The sequence below is a fragment of the Eptesicus fuscus genome, chromosome 17, assembly GCF_027574615.1.
Source record: "Eptesicus fuscus isolate TK198812 chromosome 17, DD_ASM_mEF_20220401, whole genome shotgun sequence".
NCBI lineage: Eukaryota > Metazoa > Chordata > Mammalia > Chiroptera > Vespertilionidae > Eptesicus > Eptesicus fuscus.
Window position 1 is genome coordinate 51,725,701 of NC_072489.1, and position 26,070 is coordinate 51,751,770.

The window sequence follows — 26,070 nt, forward strand, 5'->3', positions numbered from 1 at the left end:
TCATGGGTTTTTCTCCCAGTTGGGAGTCAGAGATCACTGGGGTTTAGCGCAAATCACCAAAGAGCTGGCTCCTGCCCACACATGGGGGAGGGAAGGCCGTGGGTGGGGGACGGGGGTTAAAAAGCAAGAGCTTTGGAGGCAGACAGACCCAGATTTCTGTGAGCAGCAGGTCAACTGCAAGAAGGGGGCATGAGGCTGTACGTGCATGGCTCTTTACGTGGGATACAGAGAACTCGGCTGTCTCTGTCAAGGAACAGGTAGGGGGGCTGACAGAGACTATGGAGGTGAAAGCCCCCAAGTCTCTCCTTGCCACAGCTGCTGGGTATACTCACCTGTATTCTGATGCCCACCTACCAGTCCCACAGTACAAATGCCCCTTGCACTAAAGCATTTCTCTTGGTCTCTTCCTGGTAAATGACTTTGACTCTCCTGCAGGCCCAGCTACCTAATTCGCAAGGCCCAGTGCAAATGGGAATGCGGGGCCCCTTGTTCAAAAAGATCACACAGTCCAAGACAGTGACAGAGCATCGCACCAAGCGGGGCCCTTCTGAGCACAGGATGCTGTGTGTCTGCGCAGGTCCCCTGAGGCCTCACAATGAAAACCCGTACCCCTCCACCAGCCTCACCTCGCTGATGTTCATGGCATTCAGCTTGGCCAGCAGGACTTCCGGGAGGTCGGCTGTCTGCGTGTAATGATGCTTTATGTTTTCTCCTTGTTCCTTGTATAACCTCTGTGGGCGGAGAGAGGTTTTGCATTAAACCCAGAAGCCTCCCCCACGCAGCCATCAGCCAAGTCAAGAGACGAGGACGAGGCAGCTGCCACCTCCCCACAGAGTCAGGACCACGGGCGCCCTGCCTCCGTCTAGATTTCACAGCCAGCGCGGTGACACGCGCTTCATTCCCTCCCGCGTTCTACATCCCCGCTCAGAACATGACAGGCTGAAACTGCGCCCTGGGTTAACGCTCCACTGGAAGCACACTGCTGAGACGGGTGTCAAATGACAAATGAGGTCCGGTTAACAGCCGTAGTTTTGTTATTAACTATAAGCTAAGAGAGGGCATCAAAACTCAGGAGGCTTGAGAAATGATGGCTTGCCCACAACTAAGGTTTTCCCTGGATTTACATCAATCCTCATCCCTCTCCCGTTGCAAGGATTCTTGTGCTCAAAACTGCCTCCTGCACTAGCTGGTTTGGCTCAGTGGATAGAGCGTCAGCCTGTGGACTGAAGGGTCTCGGGTTCAATTCGGGTCAAGGGCACATGCCCGGGGGTTGCAGGTTCAATCCCCAGTAGAAAGCGTGCAGGGGGCAGCTGATCAATGATTCTCTCTCATCATGGATGTTTCTATCTCTCTCCCCCTCTCCCTTCCTCTTGGAAATCAATAAAAATATATAATTTTTAAAAACTGTCTTCTGGGTGTGTCTAGGGCACTATGCACCCAGAATTCTGATTTGGGCTTTGGGATATTCTAGGAAGTGAGCAGGGACACATGGCGCTGGCAACAGCCACCGGAGCAAGTTTCTAAACTGGGCTTTTTTCCCGCCCCAAATCGTATCTGATGTGTCCGAGTTTCTGTGCATCACAGCACTGCCCCCTAGAGTTGGTTAGGGTAAGGAAGAAGCAGGTAACGTTTTCTTTCATACAAAAAAGTTCGTGTTTCTCAGAATCCAATTTGATTCTGATGGCTGATTATCAAGATATGATACATTCCTAAGCCCGAACGTTTGTAAATCATCCCAGAACATATCCGGACGGGTGCTCGGGCCGTTTCAGAATGCCTGTCGAATAAGGCACAACCAGAATAACTGGCCCAATTGGGAAACAATGGAGAATTCTGAAACCCCTCCCTGCAAGGTTGGTAGATTTTCCTCGTAGCAAGTTGAATGGTTTGAAGATATTTAACAGGCGTGTCTGCCCTGCACAGAGATCTGTGGACCTCTCTCAGTAGAATCAGCCAAACCGGGCTGACTCGTGCCCTCGAGTGACTTTTTAGAGCACCTCATCCTTCAATGAACCCTGAGCTGAGAGGACAAAAGGCCAGATCGTGGATGACAAGAAACTGAGAAGATGGGACGTGGCTTGACAGTGTAGTCCAAGGTACATACATGAGATCCAAATCATTTCCAAAGCCTTGGGGAAATTCCAAGAGGAAGAATTCCTGTCCTCGGGGGCCCCCAGATGCCCTGAGGCTGGCTTCAGTGTTCCAATTACTGAGAATGTCACCCAAAAGTTCCAGTTCTGGAAACAATGCTTTAAAACAAAAGGAGCTGGGGGAAGGCCCCACCACAGACAAATCTTGGCGACATGCAAATAGGAAAAAGTGAGCCTGGGGCTGTGGGGTGGCGGGGCCCCAGTTGGCATCCTGAGAGCGTTAACAACCCCCCCAACCCACATCCTAATGAGGCAGCACCCCGCTAAGGTGAGCCTCAGCAAAGGACAAGACGCTCCTTCATCCCTAGAGCAACAGAAGGAGCAAGCCAAGAACCCCTCGGCTTCAATCGCAGGGTTGAAAGAAGCGCCCACTCTCAGAGTCATAATGTATATACATTATCGCTTACATCCACTGCTTGGGTGTAACTAATTCTGGCCTGGACCATCTCCGGAGTGTCTTTAATACTGGTAAACTTCAAAGCATCTGGATGCTGACGGTACTTCTTCTGTTGAGCAGAAAAAGATCAAAGCTGTGAATTTTGTGCTGCTCTTTCATGCCATTTGAAAGAGAAAATCATAGGTTGCTTGAGATTAGAGTGAATTTGTGAACATAATTATTATTCGGCTTCCTCCATCTTTATATCCTCGGTGACTTCAGGTTAATATTTGTTTCCATTTAAGAATAACCTCGTGTCAATTAACATTAAAGTATAGCTACCTGCTGCAAAGAAAACATCTCAAAATTAGGTTGTACCGGTAAAATACGGTGGGAGACACACTCAGGAAAGGATGTCTTTTTTATAGGCTTCAAATACCGTCTCACAGTTGTTTACATATCTTAGTCGGAGTCTCCGAGGCAAGAAAGAACATTCATAGTTACATTTACCAATTGAAGCTGTCTAATTTTCTTTCCACGAAAGGACCTGGCAGAGATTATCACAGTCAAAACCCTTGCATTTAACAGTGAGTGAGCGTACACTACCTAACCATTTCTGAACCCGGTTCAGTTTAAAATGGTTAACAAGAACAAGAACAAGGGCTTTTGGAGTCATCATGCAGTTTGAAACAGCAACAGCAACAAATTCAAATGCTGGAGAAGACTTATAAACCCAATTTTGATTCTAAAAATCATGCTTAAGTTAGTCAGTTTTTCAATCAAAGCACATTCTCAAGAGACTAGAACAGAATGGTTGCCATCTTCATGGAATTAGGAAGCGTACCGTGCCTTAAATCAAACAATTCTTTTATGAGCGCTCCCGTATCCTGGGTTGTCTTAAGAAGACACCGCCCAATATCCATCCCCTGACTTTATAAATAAAGTTTTATGGGAACACCCCATGCTCATTCATTTGTGTACTGCCTGTGGCTGCTTTCATGCTACAATGACAGAGGTGAGCTGCTGGGACAGACACCGTACGGCCCATAAAGCCAAAAATATTTACTATCTGCTCCTTCACAAGAAAGGTTTGCTGACGGCTGCTTTCACTGATAGGTGGGTGTGCAGTTGTGGCTCTTCTGACAGAGCCTCACGTTCCGTCTGAAAATTAAGAGGTCAACCCCATGTGACACTAACCTGGAAGCATGTCAGACTGCAATGAGATGGTTGGGAAAGGTGCTAAAAGATGCCCTGACTTACTGAAGTTTGAGGACTTGTCTGAGGCATGGAAGGTAAGCCAATTTGTTGAGTAAATTTGCAAAATGAGGTGGAAAAATTAAGACCCTTGTGGGGTACACCCGGAATGTGGGGTAGATAGTTCCAGGCAGATCCCTTAGCTGCCAGACTTAGATGCACGGAGGCACCATCTTGACGTCTAAATGACGTATATAATGGTCTTTATTCTTTGTCTTGTTACGCGGGGGTCCCCTATGGAGAGCCTGGGGCATGAATCCTCAAACCTACATGCTTGTTCCTGTAAGTTTCCCACAGGCATCCTCCTAACAGGGCCTTTGCTTCATTCGAACTTCCCAGGGCGGTACAGTCTCCACCAGGCTCTCAGGGTCTTCTGAGCCTTGAATGTTGACTAATGTTTCTAAAAATTAGGCCAACCAGCGTGAGCCCACTTTCCAAATCAGCTCTGTGACGTGTCAGGTAACTAGAATGCTCTCCTATTGGGAAATATCAGTGCTGAGTACGTGTTTGAAAATCCAGCACAGGGGTCTGTTTTAAGTACACATTCTGCCTCCTCCGGGGACCAAAACCAGGTCCCAGGGGACTCACTGCCGAGGCTGAAGTCTTCTGGGGCTACGGCCACTCTGGTCCCCACCCAGAAAAGTCCAGAAGGACCAGGCTACTCTGAAGGCCACTAAACAAATGCTCACTTGGTTTTCTGAAGAAGTCCCTCTCCAAACAGACAGGAGCAGGGGTGGATCTGGGCTGTTTGGGGGTGCGCAGCCTCTCGGTGAGCGTGAGCCCAGGACAGCTGCCTGGTGTGTCTAGTCGAGTGGGCCTCTCCCTTTCAGCAACGTCTGGAATTATTTTTAGTCGTCACAACTGGGCAGAGGGTGCTACTGGCACCGAGTGGGTAGAAGCCAGGGATGCTGCCAAACATCCTACAAGGCCCAGGACAGTCCCCACAACAAAGATGATCAAAATGTGCCAAAACCAGTTTGGCTCAGTGGATAGAGCGTCGGCCTGCGGACTGAAAGGTCCCAGGTTCGATTCCGGTCAAGGGCATGTACCTTGGTTGCGGGCACATCCCCAGTAGGGGGTGTGCAGGAGGCAGCTGATCGATGATTCTCTCTCATCGATGTTTCTAACTCTCTATCCCTCTCTCTTCCTCTCTTTAAAAATCAATAAAATTAAAAAAAAAAATTTTAAAAAAAATGTCAATAGCGCCGAGATTGAGAAACTCTGATCTGCGCCATGAGGCTGTCCTACAATGTGAGGAAGGGCCTCTTTTCATAAAGCCGGAATGCCTTCGGGTCCAGGGAGGGTGGCCCCAAGTAGACAGGAGTGAGATTTAAATGGAAGACCCCTCCCCCTCCCCAAACAAGAGAGAACCGTGTCACGTGTTCCACACCACGTGAATATTCAAAAGCTTGTTTACACTGTGGCAGAAAGAAAGGGAGAAAATGTGCATAAACTCACAAAAGGGCTTCCTGGGAGCAATAAATGTGTCTTTTCATCATCTCTCCCGTGTTGCTTCATTAAAAAGGTAAGTTAGTGGGGTAGCAATTGCAGCTCCCGTTTGATTGTCATTATTATTCATAATATCATTTGTCACCCACTTTGTTTTTGCCGGGCTCTATGGGGCCCCTACTGGCGTGTGTTTGGTATGTGGTTTCTCTGTAATTACCAGCCCTAGTCTGGGGTTGGAGGTCTTTCATGTAGCTTTCCCTTTTCCTTTGCCTTTTGAGTGGAAATTATTTTAATTTTATACAGAAATGCCACATGCCTCATGCAGCCGGGCCTGTTGCAGGCTGTCAGGAAATCTCACCTCGCTAATGAGTTCTCCTGCCTTCTTCGCCTGCTCCACATTTAATGACCCGACGGCGACCCAGCCCGCGCCTTTCATCCACTTCACATCTGCCCTGTATTGGTTCTGACAAAGGAGAAAGAAAAGGAAAGAAAAAAAAGACAGGCCATTGTTGGGATGCAGGCATTTAAAGGGCTATTAACAGCTGCCAACGTAGCCTTGGTGGCAGCCGAGTCGAATGAAATGCCATCTTTGTCTTATCCATTTCTGCACAGTCACCAGGTAAGGCTCCCAAAGGTAAATTAATTTCCCCTTTAATTGCAGCCTGCCTGCTGAGGGCCACTTTAGGCCCCGCCCAGCACGGCTGGGGGTGGGGAGGGAGGGGCCGAATCCACCTGGTCCCTCATTAGGAACTGATGTCTACCTAGAGAAAAGGAGCGTCCTCATTGTCTGCTTTCCCCGTTTTCTTGTTTAAAATGACATGCGGGGGAGAAGAAAATGAGAATTCGCAACAGAACCCAGGAGGAGAGCTACTGGAGGGAATTTCACAGGACATCCGAGGCTTCCCACGTGCCAATTCCTTCCTCAGTGGGGAAGGTAGGGTGGAGTTCTCATTCGCTTACTTGCCAATGAAGGAGTAGATTTAATGGAAAGCCATTAAATGGACACTTCTCTAAAACGGGCATATCCCCTGTCTCCCCTTAAACAGCTCTACCTGCAAGGATGTGTCCACACGGTACCCAGCCTACCCTGTGTAACCGCTGGCTGCCGTTGACCTGCCTTTTCAGTTCACCCACCTTCGTGTACAAGAGTCAACCGAAGATGAAAGAAAACAGAGCCAGGTGAGGAATATAAGGAAAAGGGGGCGAGGGCTATTGATTAGTGAGCTGATCATTCTAAAAATGGGGACGACTAAAGCTGGAATGCGCATCCGAGATGCCCTCCCATAGGAAGCCACCGCTCAGAAGGTCACAAATACATCCCCCTCACCAGGGGGCAATACAAAGAAACATGGAAAACGTAGGCAGGTCAGAATTCCAGGAAGAAAAAAGGAGCTTCATAATTTCCTGTTCAGTCATATTGAATTTATAATGGGCATAATGTGAATAAAGAGTTAAACCACTAGGAAGCTAACATGTTTCCACCTGGGGACCCAGAAATAGATATTTCCATAAGTATCAACTATTGTCTTGAAGGATCTGGATAACCTGTACCAACGAGAACACACACACGTACACACACATACGCAGAGCTTACATCACTCTGTAAACCGTAGGCCTTCTTGGCCCATTCCACCTTCATGTCCGTGGGCAGAGCTGTAAAGTGATGAGATGCCGTCTTGTAGCCTACGTCTGTGGCTAAATGCTGAGCCTTGCGGGCGTGCACAAGGTGGACCATGTCTAGGGAGACGTGGCACTGGGACTTGGTGTCCTCGAATCCCCTTTTGTACTCCAGGTCGCTCTGCAGCTTGGACATTTGCAGGGAGTGGCTCATCTGGGAGTCGCCCTGGGCACCCTGGGCCCCAATGAGCTTTCCTCTGGACCTCTCATAGTCCTCCTTGTACTTCACCTGGATGAGAAGAGGAGAGCAGGGGTGGGTCAGAATCTCCTAAAGGAAGGGTGGCCTGGCCAGTGTGGCTCAGTGGTTGGGCATCGACCCATGAACCAGGAGGTCACAGTTCGATTCCCAGTCAGGGCACATGCCTGGGTCGCAGGCTTAATCCCCAGTAGGGGGCATGCAAGAGGCAGCTGATCCATGATTATCTCATCATTGATTTCTCTCTCTCTCTCTCTCTCTCTCTCTCTCTCTTCTTCCTTTCTCTCTCTGAAAATCAATAAAAACATATATTTTAAAAAATAAAGGAATTGTGACATTTTAAACCACATGCGTTGCCCGGCTGGTGTGGCTCAGTTCGTTGAGCATCTTCCCACGCATCAAGAGGTCACAGGTTCGATTTCTGGTCAGGGCACATGCCAGGGTTGCAGGCTTGATCCCCAATAGGAGGCAGCTGATCGATGCTTCTCTCTCATTGATGTTTTTATCTCTCTCTCTCTCTCCCTTAGTCTCTCTCTAAAGTCAATGAAAACATGGTTTTTTTAAAAAAAACCCACAGGTGTGAAAGTTTAAACAAAGCCATATGACAGAATCCTAATAGAATTAGTGGCATAAAAAGTTTGCCTCCTTTGCACAACCTTTCATCAAACAGTGAAATAAAATATTACTGCTCATTATTCCCTTTCCACCTCAGCTGCCAGAAAACTCAGAGCCACAGAATGTTCAGCTATACAACAGTCTTCTCCCAATTTCCTGGTGAAATTCCATCTTTTCTCTATATTATTTGCCACCCCTCTTCCTGGATTTATTTTTAAGTGCCCTTTTGCTTTCCTGAAAGCCACTTTAAAATCCTTTTTTTGGTAATAGTGAGAACATTATAAATAAAAAGTATTCAAGAAATTAAAAAGACACAGAATGTCCAAAATCCAATTGCTCTTTGAGAAAGGAGCTTGAATTGAAAAAACAACTGGGGCACATAAATATTTAGAAGTATGGGTACCAAAGGAAGCATATTGGCCTGAAAAAAAAAAAGGTATTACACCAAGAGCAATGAGAATCAGGAGAAAGAATAAGTATGGGAATGTTTTAAAAAGTGTTACAGGATACCAGTGTGTGGCACTATTTTCAACATTGTCATTGCTGTGGCCATCAGGTGACTTGGGCTCCTCGCTCACCTCTGCCAACAGCAACAGCAGTATCAGTATCTGTCACCATTCACTGGACACTTTCTCTGAGCCAGGCTTGGTGTACACCTGTGCCACGCCAAGGGCATCTGCAAACCAGAGCTGGTTTGTAAAACGTTACCCTCTGACAACATAAGGAGTTGGTGTCGGAATGTAAATCAACGGATCACCACGCCACTGGTTAGTTCAGCTGACGTCTCTCTATACTTATGTCTATGGAATCCACAGATTACATAATATGTACATGACCTATAGAGTATGTAATGTGTATACACACATGCTGTAAACGGCAGGATTCACGGAGACATGGAGACGTTGGAGACCGACTTACCTCACTGGCCAGGTCCCTCTTGGCTTTGGCTGCCAGGAAGGCCAAGGAGTCAAGACGAAGCTCAAAGCCTTTTGCCTTCTGGTTTTCCCAGCTGCTCTTATACAGTTTCTAAGGGGATTCAGGAGAAAGGAGATCATCTTCACATGAGACCGTTCCCTTAGACGCCGTAACGACCCCTCTGGGAGGCAAACACCAATCACGCCTTTCCCCCAAACCCCAAGACCTCTCAGAAACCCTGTAACCTGAACACAACCAGGCCTCCTTGTTCCTGCCTTAACACCTCTTGCTACTCATGGCTTCAATCAAAAGAAGCAGGCATTGAATTTGAGAGGCCTTGACATGTCAAAGATGAGATACCATGACATAACACACAGCAACATTTCTGAAAGGTGTTCTCCAGCTCTGTGCACACACCTCACCCATCCAGCCCCGGCCCCACTCTCTTCTTTCCCTGTCCCCCAGCCTCTAGTTCTTCTGCGTCTTTTCCTTCCTCCCAATTCCTGTCCTGCCTCCACCTCCAGATTTCAAATTCTTTCTTCTAGAAGGTTCTCTGCCTTCTGTGGTCACTCCCTCTAATTCTTTCCTCTCCCCATTAATTAAGTCAAGACCCCAAAGACCTGGGAGCTGAGTGGCAGAGCAAAGGCCCCTCCTTAGAAGACACAGATGGGAAAGTGTCTTCTTACTTTGGTGTCTAAGAGCAAAGCTTCCCTGTGCACAGTCCTCCGAGTGCTTTCTGTATATTAGCTCATTGCAGCCTCATGACAACCCAACGAGGGACGAGTATTACCCTCATTTTACCAATTGGACAACTGAGAGCAAAACTTTGCCCCAAGTCACACACCTAGTAACTGGCAGAGCCAAGGATCAAACCCAGGCAGTTTGGAGCAAACGTCTGAGCTCTTACTCACTCCCCTATGACACTGCTCTTATGCTGTTTCCACTCTGAGCCCAGGACAACCGCTGCCTCCTCCTCCTTCACATAGTCAGTGGCTCAAGTCACCACTGGCTCACTCCCATGAAAGGTTGTCCTCCCCATAAAGCACTGGTCAGGAACAAGATTGCTAGACGAGCTGTTTACAATGACCAGATGTATGCAACCCGAGCTGACACACCAACATGGCTGGTCAGGTTTGGGGTCCCGGTGCCCACATAGGGAAGCCGGGCCCACGTGCTGTACCTCGCTGAGATTGGCAGCATTGGCTCGGGCCTGTAAGAAGAGGGGTTCGTCTTTGCTGATGCTGTACTGGTGGAGGGACTGTTCGTTTCCTGCCTTGTAGGCCACCTGTTGGGACAGAGAACTGGGTCAGGAGCAGGTGGGCGGGTGGGCACCACTCATGGGTTCTTATGTCTGCTTGAATCTTCTGTGCCTTGCCTGGGAAGACCTTACAAAACCACCCAGACCAGACAGTGGCCGGTAAGATACAGTAAATGAGGCTTAACACGGGAGAGTTAACAGGAGGAGAAGCAGCAGTGAGGAGTTGAGAGAAGAATGTGGCTGGGGAACCAACCCCAAAATCCCTCCAAGGTTCTTGTTCTCATGCCTTTCCCTTGAGAAGACATAGACCTCCCCAAGGCGTTCTCACCTACGCTGTCTGCAGCCTCAAAAAAATAACCCATCAGAGAGCTCAAATGAGCACAGACTCTCCACGTAGGAAAAATAAGCAACACACTCTGCCTCCTGCGCCCCCATAATCGATCCTAATGCATTCATAGGTCTGACACCTGGAAAGTGAGCAGCGACCAGAACGACACCATGAGTGAACATCTCCATCACTCTTGCTCTTTCTCCCTCTCCTTTCCTCCCGACCAACAACTCGAGTTCCTGTACAGTGGTTTTCTGCTGACTCGTTATGTTGATGGCATCCTTTCTGGCAGGTGTACCTGGACCTGTAGGAGGGAAAGTGAGGACCGTAGCAACTACGGTACCTACTTGGTGCAGGTGCGCAACCAGTGTTGAACACTGACGTGTCAATAACACGTGTGGAGTTTCATTGTTCTGCCCTCAACATGTGAGCTCAAGCGGGCATGAAATGTACACAACCCACAAACAAATATCATTGTCCCCCATAATAAATCTCTACTGGCTCCAGAATTATAGAGCCTCTGATGAGAGATAGAAGGAGAAAGAAGGAACTAAGCAATAAAGAAAGCTGAAAGGAATAAAATCAGATGGCATCAACCCCAACAACCAGGGAGAAGTGTGGTGGATGAGTCGGGGAGACCTGGGATTCAGCTCCCAGAGACAGCCTGGAAGCCTGCCGAAAGCTAAGTCCAGTCTATTTAAAGGGATGATTCTTTGTTGGCCCCTGGATCGTGCCTGGGCAGCACCTGCTGTTGTCCCCAGAGGCTCCCAGGCCCATGACACAGCGGCTTGGTGGAGAAAGGGCAGCCCGGGACTCACCCCGCTCTGCAGCTCCTGGCTCTTCTTGGCGTGCTCCATCTGGGAGCTGTCGGCCACACTGGTGAACTTCAGCTCGTCCACCCTCTGCCTGTAGTTTTTCTGTTTCCAAAGAAGAGACCCCATTAGGATGAGGCTGTCCCACCACACACACACACACACACACACACACACACACACACACACACTTTCCAAAGCCCAAGCATGTCCTGAGGTTGAGGGGGATGTTCCCACTGGTCCTGCACTTAGGGCCAGGCAGACCTGAGACTGCTTGCTCTGGTGAGAGTGTTTTACCAATAGTTGCTACTCCTGCGTTTTCTCCTAAAAAATCCTGTATTTCACCATGTGCCCTGAGATGTGTCCATCTTATAAATCTAGATCTGACCCAGGAGAGTGAGGTGTAGGGAACTTGGACTTCACAATCATGAAGACCGAGGTCCGAATCTCACCTCCACCTCCTTCCAGCTTCAGAGATGAGCAAAACCCCCAGTGCTGTTGGCAAGAGGATTACAGGTACCAACTGAACCCCAAATAGGGATTGGAATATTAAAAACTCCAAATCTCCTCCCTGTGAGAAAATAAAATTCTAGAGCAAATACTTCAGACACTTGCAATTTCCTTTCTAGCTCCATTGCGTTGATGGAAAACTCCTTCCCTACATAATTGAAGGAAGTGACATTGCCCTTCCAGGGTTGAAATTCCCAGTGGTCCACACTCCACACTTGTCAATGTTCTTATTGAGGAGCCAGGAATCACCTTAGACAGGGCACAGCAGGGACATTAAAAAGGCGAAGGAGATGGTATCTACATGTCCCTCGAGGAGCTTAACAATGAGTAGGCACAGGAAGTGAGGTAGAAACACATTCCTCGGGCTGAGTTCACTCCTAAGGCTAGTTGGGGCCCCTTACGGCACTCCTGTCCAAGTCAAATGGGGCTCTGGTTGCTCCCCCTGTATTTTAGCTGGTCTCAAAGAGGCTAAGTAATAGGACCCTAAAGGGTTATTCTATTCTCTCTACCTTCTTTATTTATATATTCGGGCCATAAATGTGTCTGGGTCAGAGAGAAGGGTGAGTACAGTAGGAAATAAGGACAGATTACAAAAACGTACTTTGGGGGTGCAATATTGCTTAGTGGTCAAAAGCCGGGGCACTGGATCAAACACTTGATTCAGTTACCACCTCTGCTAGTTCCTGGAAGTGTGCCTTTAAGTCTCACTTTCCTCGTGTGTAAAATGGGATATTAACAGAATAATAATAGTGTCACTCACGTAGGGCTGCTGTGAGCAATAAATGAGCAATATTTATTTGTATGTATGTAACACACTCGAAGTGGTAAATAAATGACAGCAATGAGTACATAATTATCAGTCCACAATTGGCAGCTATGACTACCACTATTATTACCATTTGCAAGAGAGATGCCGACTCAGCCTTCCTGGCCACGACACAAGAATCCCCTTTAAAAGATCCCAAGAGCGCTCCTGAAATAGTCACATTTCCAAATGAAATGCCCTTTAAAAGTCCTCCTCTGCCTGCTGCCAAAGCCAGCTTTACATGGTGCAAAGAGAAGCAGGCTTGGAGCCACGGGGACTTTGGAGGGTAGCCTGTCCAACCTTCTCATTTTTAGGTGAAAGAGGGTGGGAAGGGCTGAATGACTTGCTCAAAGTCTGCAGTGAACGTAAGGCAAGGGCGTAATGAGGACGCTATCCTCCAAGTGTCAAACTCTAATTCAGAAGTAATCACAAACTCTTACACAACAAACACGTGCTTCCTCGTGCCAACTGATTGTGTATGACACCCTTTCTGAACTATTCTGTGGACGCATCTGCTACTTAAATTGCTGGGCTGTGTACACATACCTTCCCAGGTGCAAAATGAAAAAAAATACTCCTATGAGTCATACCCCAAATAATCCGGGGGATTGGGGAGGGGGAATCAGAGGACAAGATCACTACTAGAAGTCAGGGGCCTCGGCTCAGGTTACCTCGCTGACCAGCTGTCCAGCCTTCTTGGCCTGTTCCAAATTGAGACTGCCCTCCGTCAGCCACCCCACGCCTTTCATCCACGCCAGGTCAGCTTTGTACTGCAGCTGCAAGAGAAGTGCAAAGCTCGAACAGATGCATGGGTGCAGACTGCGCCAAGTTGAGGGGAGAGTTGGGAAAATCCTTGCTCCTGCATCGTCTTCCTAGAGGAACTGCTCCCTACTCCTTCATAATCTGGCAGGACTCTGCCTAGGCAGGGAGGACACTGGGCCCACTTTGTAACCATGTTCCACTTTAGCACTGAAACATCATAACCTAACCAAAAAGTGGGCTTTTCAGACTTTTTGATTAAGTATTTCATCTTTCAACCTGCTCAGTTTCTGAGATTTACTTATCATTCTTATCATTTTCAACATTTGATTCCTCCTCGCTCATCTTGACTTTTGTCATGGCTCTGGGCCCCTGTCCTGCATCCTCTAGTCCCCAATGTCTCAGCTAAAACTCTATCTCTACCTCCCCATCCACCCTCCTCAGGCCTGGTACATCTCCAGCAGTTCTTCCTGGTCCTTCTAGTTATGTAATAGACACATGCTCAGGTTCACTCTCAAAGTGTCACTGTATCCCCCTGTGAGAGATGCATGGGAGACTGTCAATGACAGGGGCTCACCTCGCTCTGGAGCCCGTAGGCTTTCTTGGCCCACTGTGTCTTCATATCTTCGGGCAGCACGGTGTATTCATGCAGCTTTTTCCTGTAGTCCAGGTCACTGGCCAGAGCTTGGGCCTTCTTAGCGTGCCTGATGTTTACCATATCCATGGGCAGGTGAAAGTGGGTCTTGCTCTCTTCAAAGCCTTTCTTGTATTCAACCTTGAATGTAACAAAACAAGGCCCATTACTCGAAGCCTGTGTTTGCAGGCGTGATATGAAAACACAGGAAAGCAGCCCACATTTTCATGAGAAGTTGGCACTCTGGGCAACGGCATCCATCTGTCAGAAAAGTGAGACCCCTTTCTGGCTCTGTAAGATGACAGTGCCGGGGAGCTGAGATTCCACCCTACTTTGTCTCTGGGAGAAATGCCTCCTTCCAATCCTAAATCATTTTATCTGGCTACCCCAGGAGGCAAACCCTTTATCCATGGTTTCTGTAGAAGCTTGAAAAGGTAGAATAACAAAGTTTAGGCTCCAGAGCCAGAGTAGCCTGAGTTCAAACCTGCCCTGCCCTCTGCCAACTGGATGATCTCTGGAAAGTTACATCATCTCTCTAAGGGCTCATTTTCCTCGGGGGGATTATTGTGATGAGTCAACAAAATAGTAGGTGATACCTGCTTCATGCAGAGGCTGGCATACAGAAAACACTGGGTAAATGTTAGCAATGAGCTTGGCAGTGACAGCAGTGATGATGGTGGTAATGGTGTTGACGATGGTGAAGATGGTGATGATGGTAATAGGGATAATGATGGTAATGATGGCCCTAGTGATGATAATATGGTGGTGATGGTGATGTTGATAATGGTGATGATGATGTTGGTCATGGGAAGGATGGTGATGATGGTGGCAGTGAGGATGATAACAAGGATGATGGTGATGTTGATAATGGTGATGATGATGTTGGTGATAGGAATGATGATGATAGTGATGATGGTAATTATGGTAATGATGATAATGGTGATGATGGTGGTAATGATAGTGTTGGTGATGACAATCATGTCAGTGATGGTGATGATGGTGGTGATGTTGACAATAGTGATCATGTTAATGATAGGATTGACGATGATGGTGCTAATGATGATAATGGTGATGGTGGTGGTGATGGTGATGGTGGTGATGATGATGGTAATGATGATGGTGATGATGGTGGTGATGATGGTGATGGTGCTGGTGATAATAATGGTGATGGTGATGATGGTGATGATGGTACGGTGGTGGGGAAAGGTAGTGATCTACAGTAAAAAGAATAGAGTGCCAGTAAAAAGAGTTCTAGGATCTAGTTCTCTACCCCTCCACCACTATCACTGACTACTATATGACCTCAGGCAAGACACAATCTTTTCAGCCCTAGATGTTCCAACTGCAAATATGAAATAACATTTTGTTCTCTATCTAAACCAAAGCCATATTCTCAATGTCTCTATATGTTTCACAACTATGCACTTTAAAGGGCTTGTTATATAGGCACATCCAAAATGGCGACTCAGACACCAACCTTCTTACTCTACTCAAGCCATGGCTCCTTAATGATTTACCAGGTAATTAGACCTGTCCGCGCCATCAGAGCACTGTCAGCTGGCCTCACAGCTTGGAGCCGGCAATCGTAAAGCAGAAACCTGATACTTAAGTGTCCTTTTTAACTGTTCAGTATTGGCAGGAAAGACTTGATTAGAAGCCACATCTGCCCCTTCTAGCAGAATTTACCTCCCCACAAGGGTTTCAGTAAGTGACAATTTTACCACAGTTCATCTCCAGCCATTAACTACAGTTGTTTACAACGAAGCATCATTTTGATTGGTTGGAGCTTAAATGCCCAGTTGTTTGCTAAATATTTTGAATATTATATGCATTTGTAACCACAGGATTCATCCAGGACATCACCACAATAATCAGGGTGCTTACTGTCTAACCCTCTCAGTAGAATTAAGCTCTGTCAGGGAGGAACCTGTTAGGCGTGCTCATTCTTATAGCCCACTGTCTCTCACACAGGATCTTGCCCATAGTAGTTCTTTAGTAAACACTTGTAGAATCAGTAAATGAGACTGAACACCTTTGTACCTTCACTAGGAGATCCTGGTCACTCATAGGGAACACACTACCCATCTATTTTAAAAGAATGCTTTGGCAAACAAAAGAAATGGAACAGCCTGGCCGGTGTGGCTCAGTGGCTGAGCATCAGTCCATGCACCAAGAGGTCACTGGTTCAATTCCCAGTCAGGACATATACTGAGCTTGCTGGCTCTATCCCCAGTAGGAGGAGTTCAGGAGGCAGCTGATCAGTGATTCTCTCTCATCCTTGATGTTTCTATCTCTCTCTCCCTCTCCCTTCCTCTCTGAAATCAACAAAAGTACATTTAAGAAAAGAGAAATGGCACAAACTTCTCACACAAGCCAGGAAAGAAGTCATAGGTGGAAGTCAATAAAAAGTCCCAAGTGAAGGAGGCCCAGGAAAAACTTTAAAGTAACACAACTCTAAGTAAAGGATGGAGGGTAGAAAGGAATTTACCTCGCTGCTCATCTTGGCAACCTGCAGGGAGTGCAGAAGCCTAGAGTCCGTAGTTCCCATGGCTTTGCCTTTGCTTTTTTCATATTCTTCTTTGTATTTAATCTTGAGAGAAAGAAGAAAGTCTACCGTGAGGGAGAAAGAAACTTTGCCAGATCAGGGGTTCTGGTTTTAACAAGTGCAAGGGGAATAATTCTGCAAAAACACCTCCCAGTCTTTCGCACCCAGAAGATTAAAGGATTGTGATGTTTGCCACGTTAACAGTCATTATTTTTTTCTGCAGGACCACTGACATTTTATGGAAACCATTTCTTATGCATTTCTGAGTTAATGAGAGAAAAACCTACATTGCTAGCAAGCTCTCCGGAGGCTTTGGCGGCCAGCAGAGATATGGCATCCAGCTTCATTTCAAATCCTTTCCCCTTGGACTTTTCCCAGCCTTCTTTGTACTTAATCTGACAAACAAAGACACAGGTGAATTAAGAGTCCCTATACACATTCCTGCCGAAAGCTGAAGAAAAAAACAAACAAACAGCGAAGTTGGCGTCTTCATCTGTCTACAGACAAGAATCTTGGTGTTATTATCAAAAGCATCATAGCAATTATTACGACAGTTCATTGATTCCTTAGCTGCTGAGCCATGCAGGGCAACGGTAATGGGCAAGACAAAGAGAAGACCCATGCGTTCATCCTAGGTCTGGTGTTTCCTGATCATGTGACCCTGGGTAAATTACCTTTTTATGCCTTAGTTTATCAGTTGCAAAAAGAATATCCTGTTATGTATCTCAGGATTGATGGGAGAATAAATTGGATGTAGTATATGAAAACAGATCTTAAGCTAGTAAAGTGCAACATAGATATAAGGTGTTGATATTGGTGTTACCACGGTAACAGTGCCTATTGTTTTCTGGCCCTTTCCTATGTGTCTTCTACTCATCAGCTCTAAGTCTTTGCATTGGGCTGGTGAGGCTCAGAGACATTAAAACCTCATGTAGGGACATGGGTTAAAAGTGGCAATGCTAGCATCTAACCTGGGTCTATCTGATACGAAAAACCATGCCACTATGTCCCTATAATAAATACCTCCTGGGGTTAGGACAATTTAATAACTCCATTGCTTCTCCCAGTGCCCAGCACAGAATACACATCAACAAATATTAGTTCCTTTCTCTTTACTTCTTTTGCCCCACAAATCCTCTCTAGAATGAGAAGCCTAATCACAGCCCATTTGGGACTCCAAGAAGAATCTGGTGATTAACATCTATCTTTAACGTAAAGTTTCTCCACACAGCAAAACTCCAGCTTGAAGTCACCCAGATGATGATGATGATGATGACATGTACATGTTCATGCACATATTATACACATGCTCATATCGTGAGAATGAAATTGCTAAGATCACTTTACCCCCAGTGAACTACCACGGGCCATGAGACAGCAAGATTCAAAATTATAACATGGTCGGTGCCGTGAACGAACCCATCTCATGAGCAGAATAGTCCCGGCTCATTGGGACTAGTATCATCATGCTCACCTGTGCACATAACCTCCACCACACTCTCCCCATGCTGCCTGCTTACCTCGCTAAAGAGCTCGGCATTAGTTTTGGCCTTCGCCAGTTGAGGTACATCCTGGGGCAGTGTGTAATTCAACTTGTTTTTCTCATAGTCAGCACGGTAATTCACCTATTGGGTTTCAAATAAACCCACAGGGTAAATGCAAGGTGTTTGGATGGGCAGAAGAATTTTGTAGAGAACATTCTCTTTCCCACTTTCCCTTTAGACTCATAGCTGAGAAGGGGTTTCTGGAAAAGGCACCTGACAAGGAAGCCTACAATTTTGTGAATGTTTTAACAGAACAGACTGAAGATGCCCAATGAAAAGTAAAACAACTCAGAGGCACTCAAAGTCATGAGCTTGCAAAGGCTTTCCCTGTGGCCACCTCAGCAGCTCTCCTTTGAAGAACTTGTGAGGGGATGGAGCTTAGTTTATTATCTCACTGCCGTGCAGAACATCTTGCGATATGCATGGTGGATACTCAACGAGTAATTATCAAATGTCTGCCCACATTGAAGAAAAGCAATCTTAAATCTCCAGACATTATGTGATTCCCAGTGGAAGAATACAGCATCATCTGAGATGCAGTCTTGCCCCCAAATTAATCCTGAACCTGATCGAGTCTATAGACCCAACCACTATTTCATAGGACAAGTGGAGGCCAGAGGAACATGTGAAATCCATACTGGGATGCAGCTGGCAAAGCTCAGACTGTGGGAAATCGTACAGGATAAACCAGTCTCTTCAACAGACAACTTGCGAGAAAAGAAGATTTTTTTAAAAACTTAAAGATGAAAAGTCTTAAAAACATATCAACCAATCACAAGATGTGGACCTTATTTGACTCTAATTCAAACAAACTATAAAAAAAAGTATAACCTTACAAGACAACTGGAATGTTGAATACTAGTTAACATTAATGATATTAAGAATTATTAATTTGGGGGTGTGATATATAAAAAATGCATAAATATGTTTTAAAATTTTTTCATCTTTTAGAGATTCATACTAAAATACTTATAGAGTAAATATGATACTTGGGATTTTTTTCCAAATAACATGGGAGGGCAAGGGAGTGGATGAGCATAACGATAAAGCAAGACTGGCCATGAGTTGATGGTAAAGCTGGGTGATGGGCCATGGGGATTCTTTACACTATTCTTTTTACTTCTGAATGTATTTGAAATTTGTCAAGGGAGGGTCATTTCATAGCTGTAAGAAGACAAATGTCACCATTCATGAAAATCACATCCTTGGGAGCCCGATATCCAGAGGCCACCCAGCAATCACAAGTCACCCACATCCGGCTGGGCATGTCGGGTCACTTACATGACTCAGTTGCTGGGCATTGATTTTGGCTTGAACAATCTGAGGGGTGTTGGTCACAGAGCTGTACTTCAACTTGTCAATGCTTTGCCTGTAGTTGACCTGGGTACAAAGAGGCACAGGAAGATGTCACTCGCGCTCATCTCTAAGACCTGCTTAGCCCCGTCTGCCTAAGCCCAACAGAGCTGCGATTCTCAAATGACTGGAAAGAGAACCAAAGATTCCAACTGGAGACAACAAGCATTCCGAGCCCACCAGAGCCTTTCCAGGTTCAGACTCCACGTTGGCCCTTTAGTCAGCTGGGCTCTGGCTCTGATCACCTGCCCCACTCATAGTCATCCTGCCTCTGCTGTATTTTTGTTTGTTTGTTAATCCTCACCTGAGGATACTTTCCCATTGATTTTTAGAGAGAGTGGAAGGGAGGGGGAGAGACAGAGAGAGAGAGAGAAACATCCATGTGAGAGAGACACATCGATTGATTGCCTCCCCCACACACCCCAACCAGAGCCAGGGATTGAGCCTGTAACCAAGGTAGTTGCCCTTGACCAGAATCGAACCTGGGACCTTCAGTCTGCAGGCCGATGCTCTATCCACTGAGCCAAACTGGCTAGGATATGCCTCTGTTTTATTGTCTAAAGCCCAGGACCCCACCCAGCACCCCACACACTGTTACAGCTTCTTTAGGCCTAGATTCCAGAAGAAAAGTTTTTGCACATTCTGAGTTTGGGACATGGGGTATGTAGGGAAAACTAGGAAATATAAACTCATTTCAATGTCAACTATTAATGAGATTAGAGTACGGTGGCTTCTTAATGCATTAATTCAGAGGGAAAAAATTATCGTCTCATAATGAGGTGTCTAATAGAATTCAGAATTATGCACAATAAAAGGTCACAAAAACTACATTTATAAAAGGGCATATTCCTTCCTGATAACTCTGCATTAAGTACGTGGCAGAGCACAACTGCTTTCCTCTGCAGGACATAACTGACAGTCTCCGTGATTAACCACACCTTAGCCACGTCACAGATGCTTGGCCATTGCTTCAGTTTTCTCTCTGAAGGGGCTCTTGGCTGAGCACAGTCTCATTGTAATGCTGCTAGTGTTTATAAAACCCATCTGCAGGGAACCCTCTCTAATCAAGGGCTGTACTTGTTTAATTTCGTAGCTATCTGAGCACCTTCAACAACTACCAGACAGAAAAAGAGGCCACAAATGTTCTTGTAATAGATCCCCCAAACTTCCTGAACACCAAAGCCCCTGCATTAGGGTGTAAACTCAAAATCACAGGGAGCCAAGAAAGTAAGAGGAATGTGATGACAGAGAGCAGCTGCTACTCTGTCCTAGCCAAGCACTGCCATGCAGGAACTAGGGCCACAGTTCCCTGAGTTTTCCAACTTAAAAAAAAAAAAGAAAAGAAAATATAAATTTGTGCTCTCTTACATAAATTTCTATATATTGGTCCATTTTTTTTTTAAACACTCTGTGGCCAAATACAACATCTCAGCAGCCTGGATCTGGCCCACGGGCTCCAGTTTTGAACTTTCCTCTACTTATTTCTAATCCAGTCTAATTTCATTCCTTTCCCAGACTTCCAAAGGTGAGCTGGCTATATTTCAGGTGCATGGTTTGAGTCAGCCTTATACAGATGAATGTCATAGCAAGTCATGTTATAATGGGAGTACACGTTGTAGGAATCTACCTTGGTTTGCTTGTGCTATTATGCATGTTTTCTATAATTCTACTGTAAGAACACACACTTGAATTTTAATGAAATGCTCTTGATCCTCACATTCCTCAGGTAATGTATGCAGCCAAAAACAAAAAGAAGTCGTTTTGGTAGTCAAGTTTAACCTTGGGTTTCATTAAGGTGAAGTGAGCAAGTCAACCCAACCAAATTTCCCCAGAAAAAGAGAAGCAAAGTTTAAGTCCTTTATATTCTTCTACTGCCCATCCCTTGTTTTATTTGAAAGCACCTTTCATCCATTAAACTATCATCTATACTAATAAAAGAGAAACATGCTAAGTGACTGTCACTTCACAATGCCCATCAGCCAATCAGTAGTGAGTATGCAAATTAACCCAACAAAGCTGACGATGGCCCCAACCCCCAGCCTTTCCGGGCCTCTGGGCAGCACGCATGCAGGTGCAGAGCAGCTGGGCAGGGCGGGACACCTGCTATGAGAGGGAGGGCAGGGGGGCGGAGGGAGCTACAGGAGTGGCGCTCCAGCCAGAGCAAGACTAAAGGCTCTGGCCGGAGTAAAGACTGAAGGCGGCGGCAAAAGCGAAGGACTGAGTCCCAGGTGCCAGAGGAAAACCAGTGCCAGTAGCCAGGAAGGAAGGCCTATTGCACGAATCTTTGTGCAACAGGCCTCTAGTTTGACAATGATTATCCTCCATTGTCCTGCAAACTGTGTCAGACACTAGAGATACCCACCACAGCCAATACTGCTCCTACTATGAGCAAAAGACAGAGTGACATACAGACCTACCTACCAATAGCAAAACCCAAGTCAACTAGTGATCCCAAAGGAATGTGCAAGAAAGTAGCACTGACCATTTACTAAATATATGTTGAATTATTCAAGTTATTGACTGATTTATGATAACCTTTTCTGACAAGTAACTGGGATACCAACTCAATTCTAAACCACCTTAAGTACTTTTTAAGATAGGACATGACTTTTGTCTTTTTTCTTTGTACTTTTCTGTATTTTCTAAATTTTCTGTAATAAACATGTAGTAAAATTCTTATAATTAGAAATTAATTAAAATGTAACTAATTATGCATATTTTATTTGGGGCCAGCCAAACTATAAATAAAATCACTGATGTAATAACTGAGCTATATATTATTCCACACATATTGCCCAAGTGCTTCTAAGCAGAAAAATGAGTTACCATTACCACTTCCTCACAACTTATAGCCACTTCCTTTTATTTCCTCCAGTCCTAAAATATACCACACTCCTAAACTTAAAAAAAAAGGGTCATCGTTGCTAAGGAGCAATTACTTAATGTGCCCAGCAGTGGACACAGTCCACCAAATTCCAACAGGAGAAACTGAACCTCAGGTTATTTTCAAGATGAAACGCGAGTTGTCCTCACCTTATATTGAAAACCTAAGTTTCCTTAGCCCTGACCGGGTAGCTCAGTTGGTTAGCGCATCATCCTGATATGCCAAGGTTGTGGGTTTGACCTGGGCACAAATTGATGTCTCTCTCTCTCTCAAATCAACAAAATAAAATAAGAACTAAGAGTTTCCAAACATGCATAAATGGACTTCCTAGTGAAAAAGAGCGCCCCTTTGTCAATTCCTTCTTCCATTTCCTATGTATCTTGTTTCTGTCCATCTTGCTGCCTAAGAATCACTCCACAGGAGAGAAGCGACAAGAAAAGAGCAGAAAGGGCTATTGGAAGAGGACTTACATCTTTCAAGGGAACGAGTTTCATGACTGTTTGATAGGAAGGAGTGAGAGTGGCTGGGTAGTTGTAGTCGACAACATCGTGTTTATAATCCTCTTTGTAGGCAATCTGAAACACAAAGAAAATAAAAATTAGCCTCTACTTTTTTTTTTTTAACCTTGTTTGAATGTCATAGGAAGTATTTTAAAAGGTAATGGGGGGGGGGGGGGGGGAAGGGGGAAGTAACCAGAAACAAAATTAATTCAGTTTCATCACCTCCAAGGAAAATTAAATTATGCTCGCACTTTTGCCTTCAATTAATTTGAATTCTTCCTCTTAATTAATCCAAAATTCATTAACTTCCATCTGTAGCACGTTTATTTTATCTTATTAAATATGGAACCCCTTGTAATTTTTGTTAATAAGAAGTATTTGCGCATGAATATACAATGGAAGAGCTTCTTCCAGAAAATAAATGAAAAGTCAAGAGTCTTCAGAGTGCTTTCAATTTTTTTTTTTCCTAAAGATCAAATTTGACATTCTCAAGCAGAGGATATTTGACATTTCTATGTTTTAATAATGAAATTGGTAAGATTTACAACTTGGCATTTGCAAACCTATGAACTGAATTGACAAAGCCAAAGACGGATTAATAGATTTCAGGCTATGGTGAAAACAGGGACCTGATCTACGTTGAAGACCAGTGCCTTCAATGAACAGAAGGTCTTCAGTGAACACCACGATGGAATAAATGAATGAACCAATCAACCAAGCACCCAATCGACCAACAAATTTCATAGCAGGAATTTCAAATAAAAATTATGCTCATCCATTTCTCTTTATCGCTCGGAAATTGAAGGTTTTTCTCACACTGGGTCAATTACAATGGATCTGACTACTCTTCAAACCAGAGAAAGCTGAGATAAGTACTAGTAAATTGAAGCTATTGAAAAATATCAAGGATTTTTACCTAGCCTTGGTTGTATCAGTTCATGTTTAGAAACTTACGGGTCGGCCTTTACACAATAGAAAACTGATTTTTCAAAAGGGAAGCTGAAAAGAATTGGCTGAATTCTTTATGCCCCACCTCCTTCCACTCCAACTGATCCCCAGGACCACCAGGCCCCTCACACAAGGACTCACGTTGCTGGCCAGACTTCCAACTTTCATCGCATGGAGAGTCCGTCTGTCCATACCAACTCCTTCATAGTGGCCTCTCATGTGGTTCTGGTAGTTTTCTTTATATTTATTCTATAGGGGACCACAAAACTTTCAACAAAAGCATTCTCTTACCAACGTGTTCAAAATTAACTACTCCTCTTAATGGACTAAATTGAAAATATAAATGATTAAAGACAACCCATTTAAGTAGTCAGTGTTTCACTGAATAACAAGTAAGACACACCTTTAAAAAAAAATAAACAACTGAAGTCTCAAGCAAGGACAAGAAGTTGGAATGGGGCAAGCATACAGCAGGCAAGAAAACATAAAATCTGATGGGCACAGACAACACAAAACATACCTGACTTTTAAAAAAATACGTTCAATTGTATATATACCAGATCTTTTTCAATGTGCAAACCTACTGTGAGAGCATGGAGCTTTCCACAATGGGCAAGCCCTGATTGTGTGTGAAGCCCCATGCTAGGGGCTAGTACAAATCACTGCAGGCTACTACCTCCATTTCTAAATAGATGAAGGATAAAACTTGAGCTCTGCCAAATTCCATGAACTTTTCATCACAGATTGGTCACTACTACAGCCATGTGAAATAATAATATTGTGTCTCAAATGCAGCTTACCAAATAATGAAAACCAAAATGGGATAAGAAGCCATAAATAGGAAAATTTGGGTAGCATCTAATGAAGCTACATTAACACAACCTGCCCTGGGAGGCCATTGTGTTATGAGGCACTGAGAGTATTTAAACAGAATAATGTTACTATATATCAAGACAGGATTCTACTTATCTCAGTTGATCTCACTCTAGGAGGACAGGAATTATCATCATCCCCATTATACAATGGGCAACGTGGCTGGAGAGCTTAAGCAATTTGCCCAAAGTTGGCCACTTGGCTAAGTGTGAAACCAGGTCCAAAGCTGGTGCTCTTCACCACTAATTTATGAAAAATAAATTCCTCGTTGAGCCTTACAAAGTCCTGAGTGACTTTAAATTCTACTAGGATGCACAGCTAAACAGAAGTAAATGCACATCGTCTAGTGTAGATTATGTTTCCCAAGATACATCTCCACAGATCTTCTCTGAGAATCTCCAAATTTGCAAATGCCACGCCAGCATATAGCTGCTTATCTGTCATCTGGGGAAATAATATCTGTCTCCCCAGGTGACTCTGCAGGTCAAACGAGAGCAGGTATTAACACCTTGCTGACTGGTCAGGAGATAACTCATGTCTGCATTTACATTAATCTAAGTCATTTTAAGCTTTCAGAGTTTTAAAATGACTTAAATTAATATAAATGCAGACACGAGTTATCTTGTGACCGTGACCGGTGTTAAGAAGCACAGATTTGCATTGGGAGAGGAGGTTGCATGCTCTGCTCACCAGCATTCGCCTCTAGGTACCGGATACTGCCAAACACAAAGGATGCAAGAGGACAGGCAGGCACTGCCCTGAGCACTCAAAGTCAAGTATGCATCGGGAGGTGTAAAAGAATTTAACACTACATGGACCAGTCCCAGCAATCTTAATCAAACCTGTTAGGTATCTGTGCTTAAAAGGTCATGCTTTTCCAAGACACATAAGTACATTCACATAGACTGTCTCTTAGGAGACCCAGAAATGCTTAGGCATTAAAAACTCACATCACTGGTGAATTTTGAGATCTTGCTCACGTTCCTGAATTGAGGTGTTTCACAGTAGTTGATACTGTGACCTTTACTACTTTCGTGATCCTTCTTATACTCCACCTTAGAAACCAAACCCGAAGTCACTCTTGAATTATGTCACCAGGACTTTACCAGGATATTTTTAGAAAACTTTCAGCCCAAGATTTAAAGATACCAGGCCCAGCATACTCGTAAGTTAATAGTACAGATTTTCCTTGCAAGGAGTAAATAAGTGATAATCAATTTGGTTCTAAACATTAAAAATAAACAATCTCTTTCAAGAATAAATACGATAAGACTTCATATCATTTAAAAATGGCAGAAGTGGTTTTAGGAATCAAGACAGTGGTTACTACTGGGGACGCATGTCTGAGGGGACATACAGAGGGGGGTGGTGGTGTCTGGACTTCGGTTGTGTTCTGTTTCTTTATCTGGGCACTAGTTGCACAGATGTGTCCACTAGTGAGAATCCTTCCTGTTACACTTAATGATACATGCACTTCTCTGTATGTATGCATCAATAAAATGCAACCTAAAAAGTTACTTTACAAAGGCATAGAATAAATACGACCATAGATGCATAGAGTGTCTTCTCATTTTAAATGGGTTGGCTAGCTGAGCTCCCCTGGGTAGCTGGGTGTAAAATGTGAGGCTACAGTTATTAAACAGACTCCAGGTCATTGGAGAAGGAGCTGAAGGTGCTGCCACTAA

General features: G+C 44.9%; 1 protein-coding gene across 1 annotated transcript in view; it reads right to left on the bottom strand.

Annotated features, from left to right (window-relative positions):
- Positions 1-26,070, bottom strand: part of NRAP (nebulin related anchoring protein) — a 63,439-nt gene that overhangs the window by 23,709 nt on the left and 13,660 nt on the right. Inside the window, exons 12-27 of the mRNA XM_008144321.3 lie at positions 25,336-25,440; positions 23,654-23,761; positions 22,535-22,639; positions 19,109-19,207; positions 17,804-17,908; positions 16,571-16,678; positions 16,227-16,328; positions 13,682-13,879; positions 13,017-13,121; positions 11,037-11,135; positions 9,813-9,917; positions 8,636-8,743; positions 6,824-7,135; positions 5,588-5,692; positions 2,558-2,656; positions 627-731 (exon numbers count right to left, since the gene is read on the bottom strand). Of these exons, the coding sequence (XP_008142543.2) occupies positions 627-731; positions 2,558-2,656; positions 5,588-5,692; positions 6,824-7,135; positions 8,636-8,743; positions 9,813-9,917; positions 11,037-11,135; positions 13,017-13,121; positions 13,682-13,879; positions 16,227-16,328; positions 16,571-16,678; positions 17,804-17,908; positions 19,109-19,207; positions 22,535-22,639; positions 23,654-23,761; positions 25,336-25,440 (1,968 nt within the window). The remainder of the gene's footprint in view (positions 1-626; positions 732-2,557; positions 2,657-5,587; positions 5,693-6,823; positions 7,136-8,635; positions 8,744-9,812; positions 9,918-11,036; positions 11,136-13,016; positions 13,122-13,681; positions 13,880-16,226; positions 16,329-16,570; positions 16,679-17,803; positions 17,909-19,108; positions 19,208-22,534; positions 22,640-23,653; positions 23,762-25,335; positions 25,441-26,070) is intronic.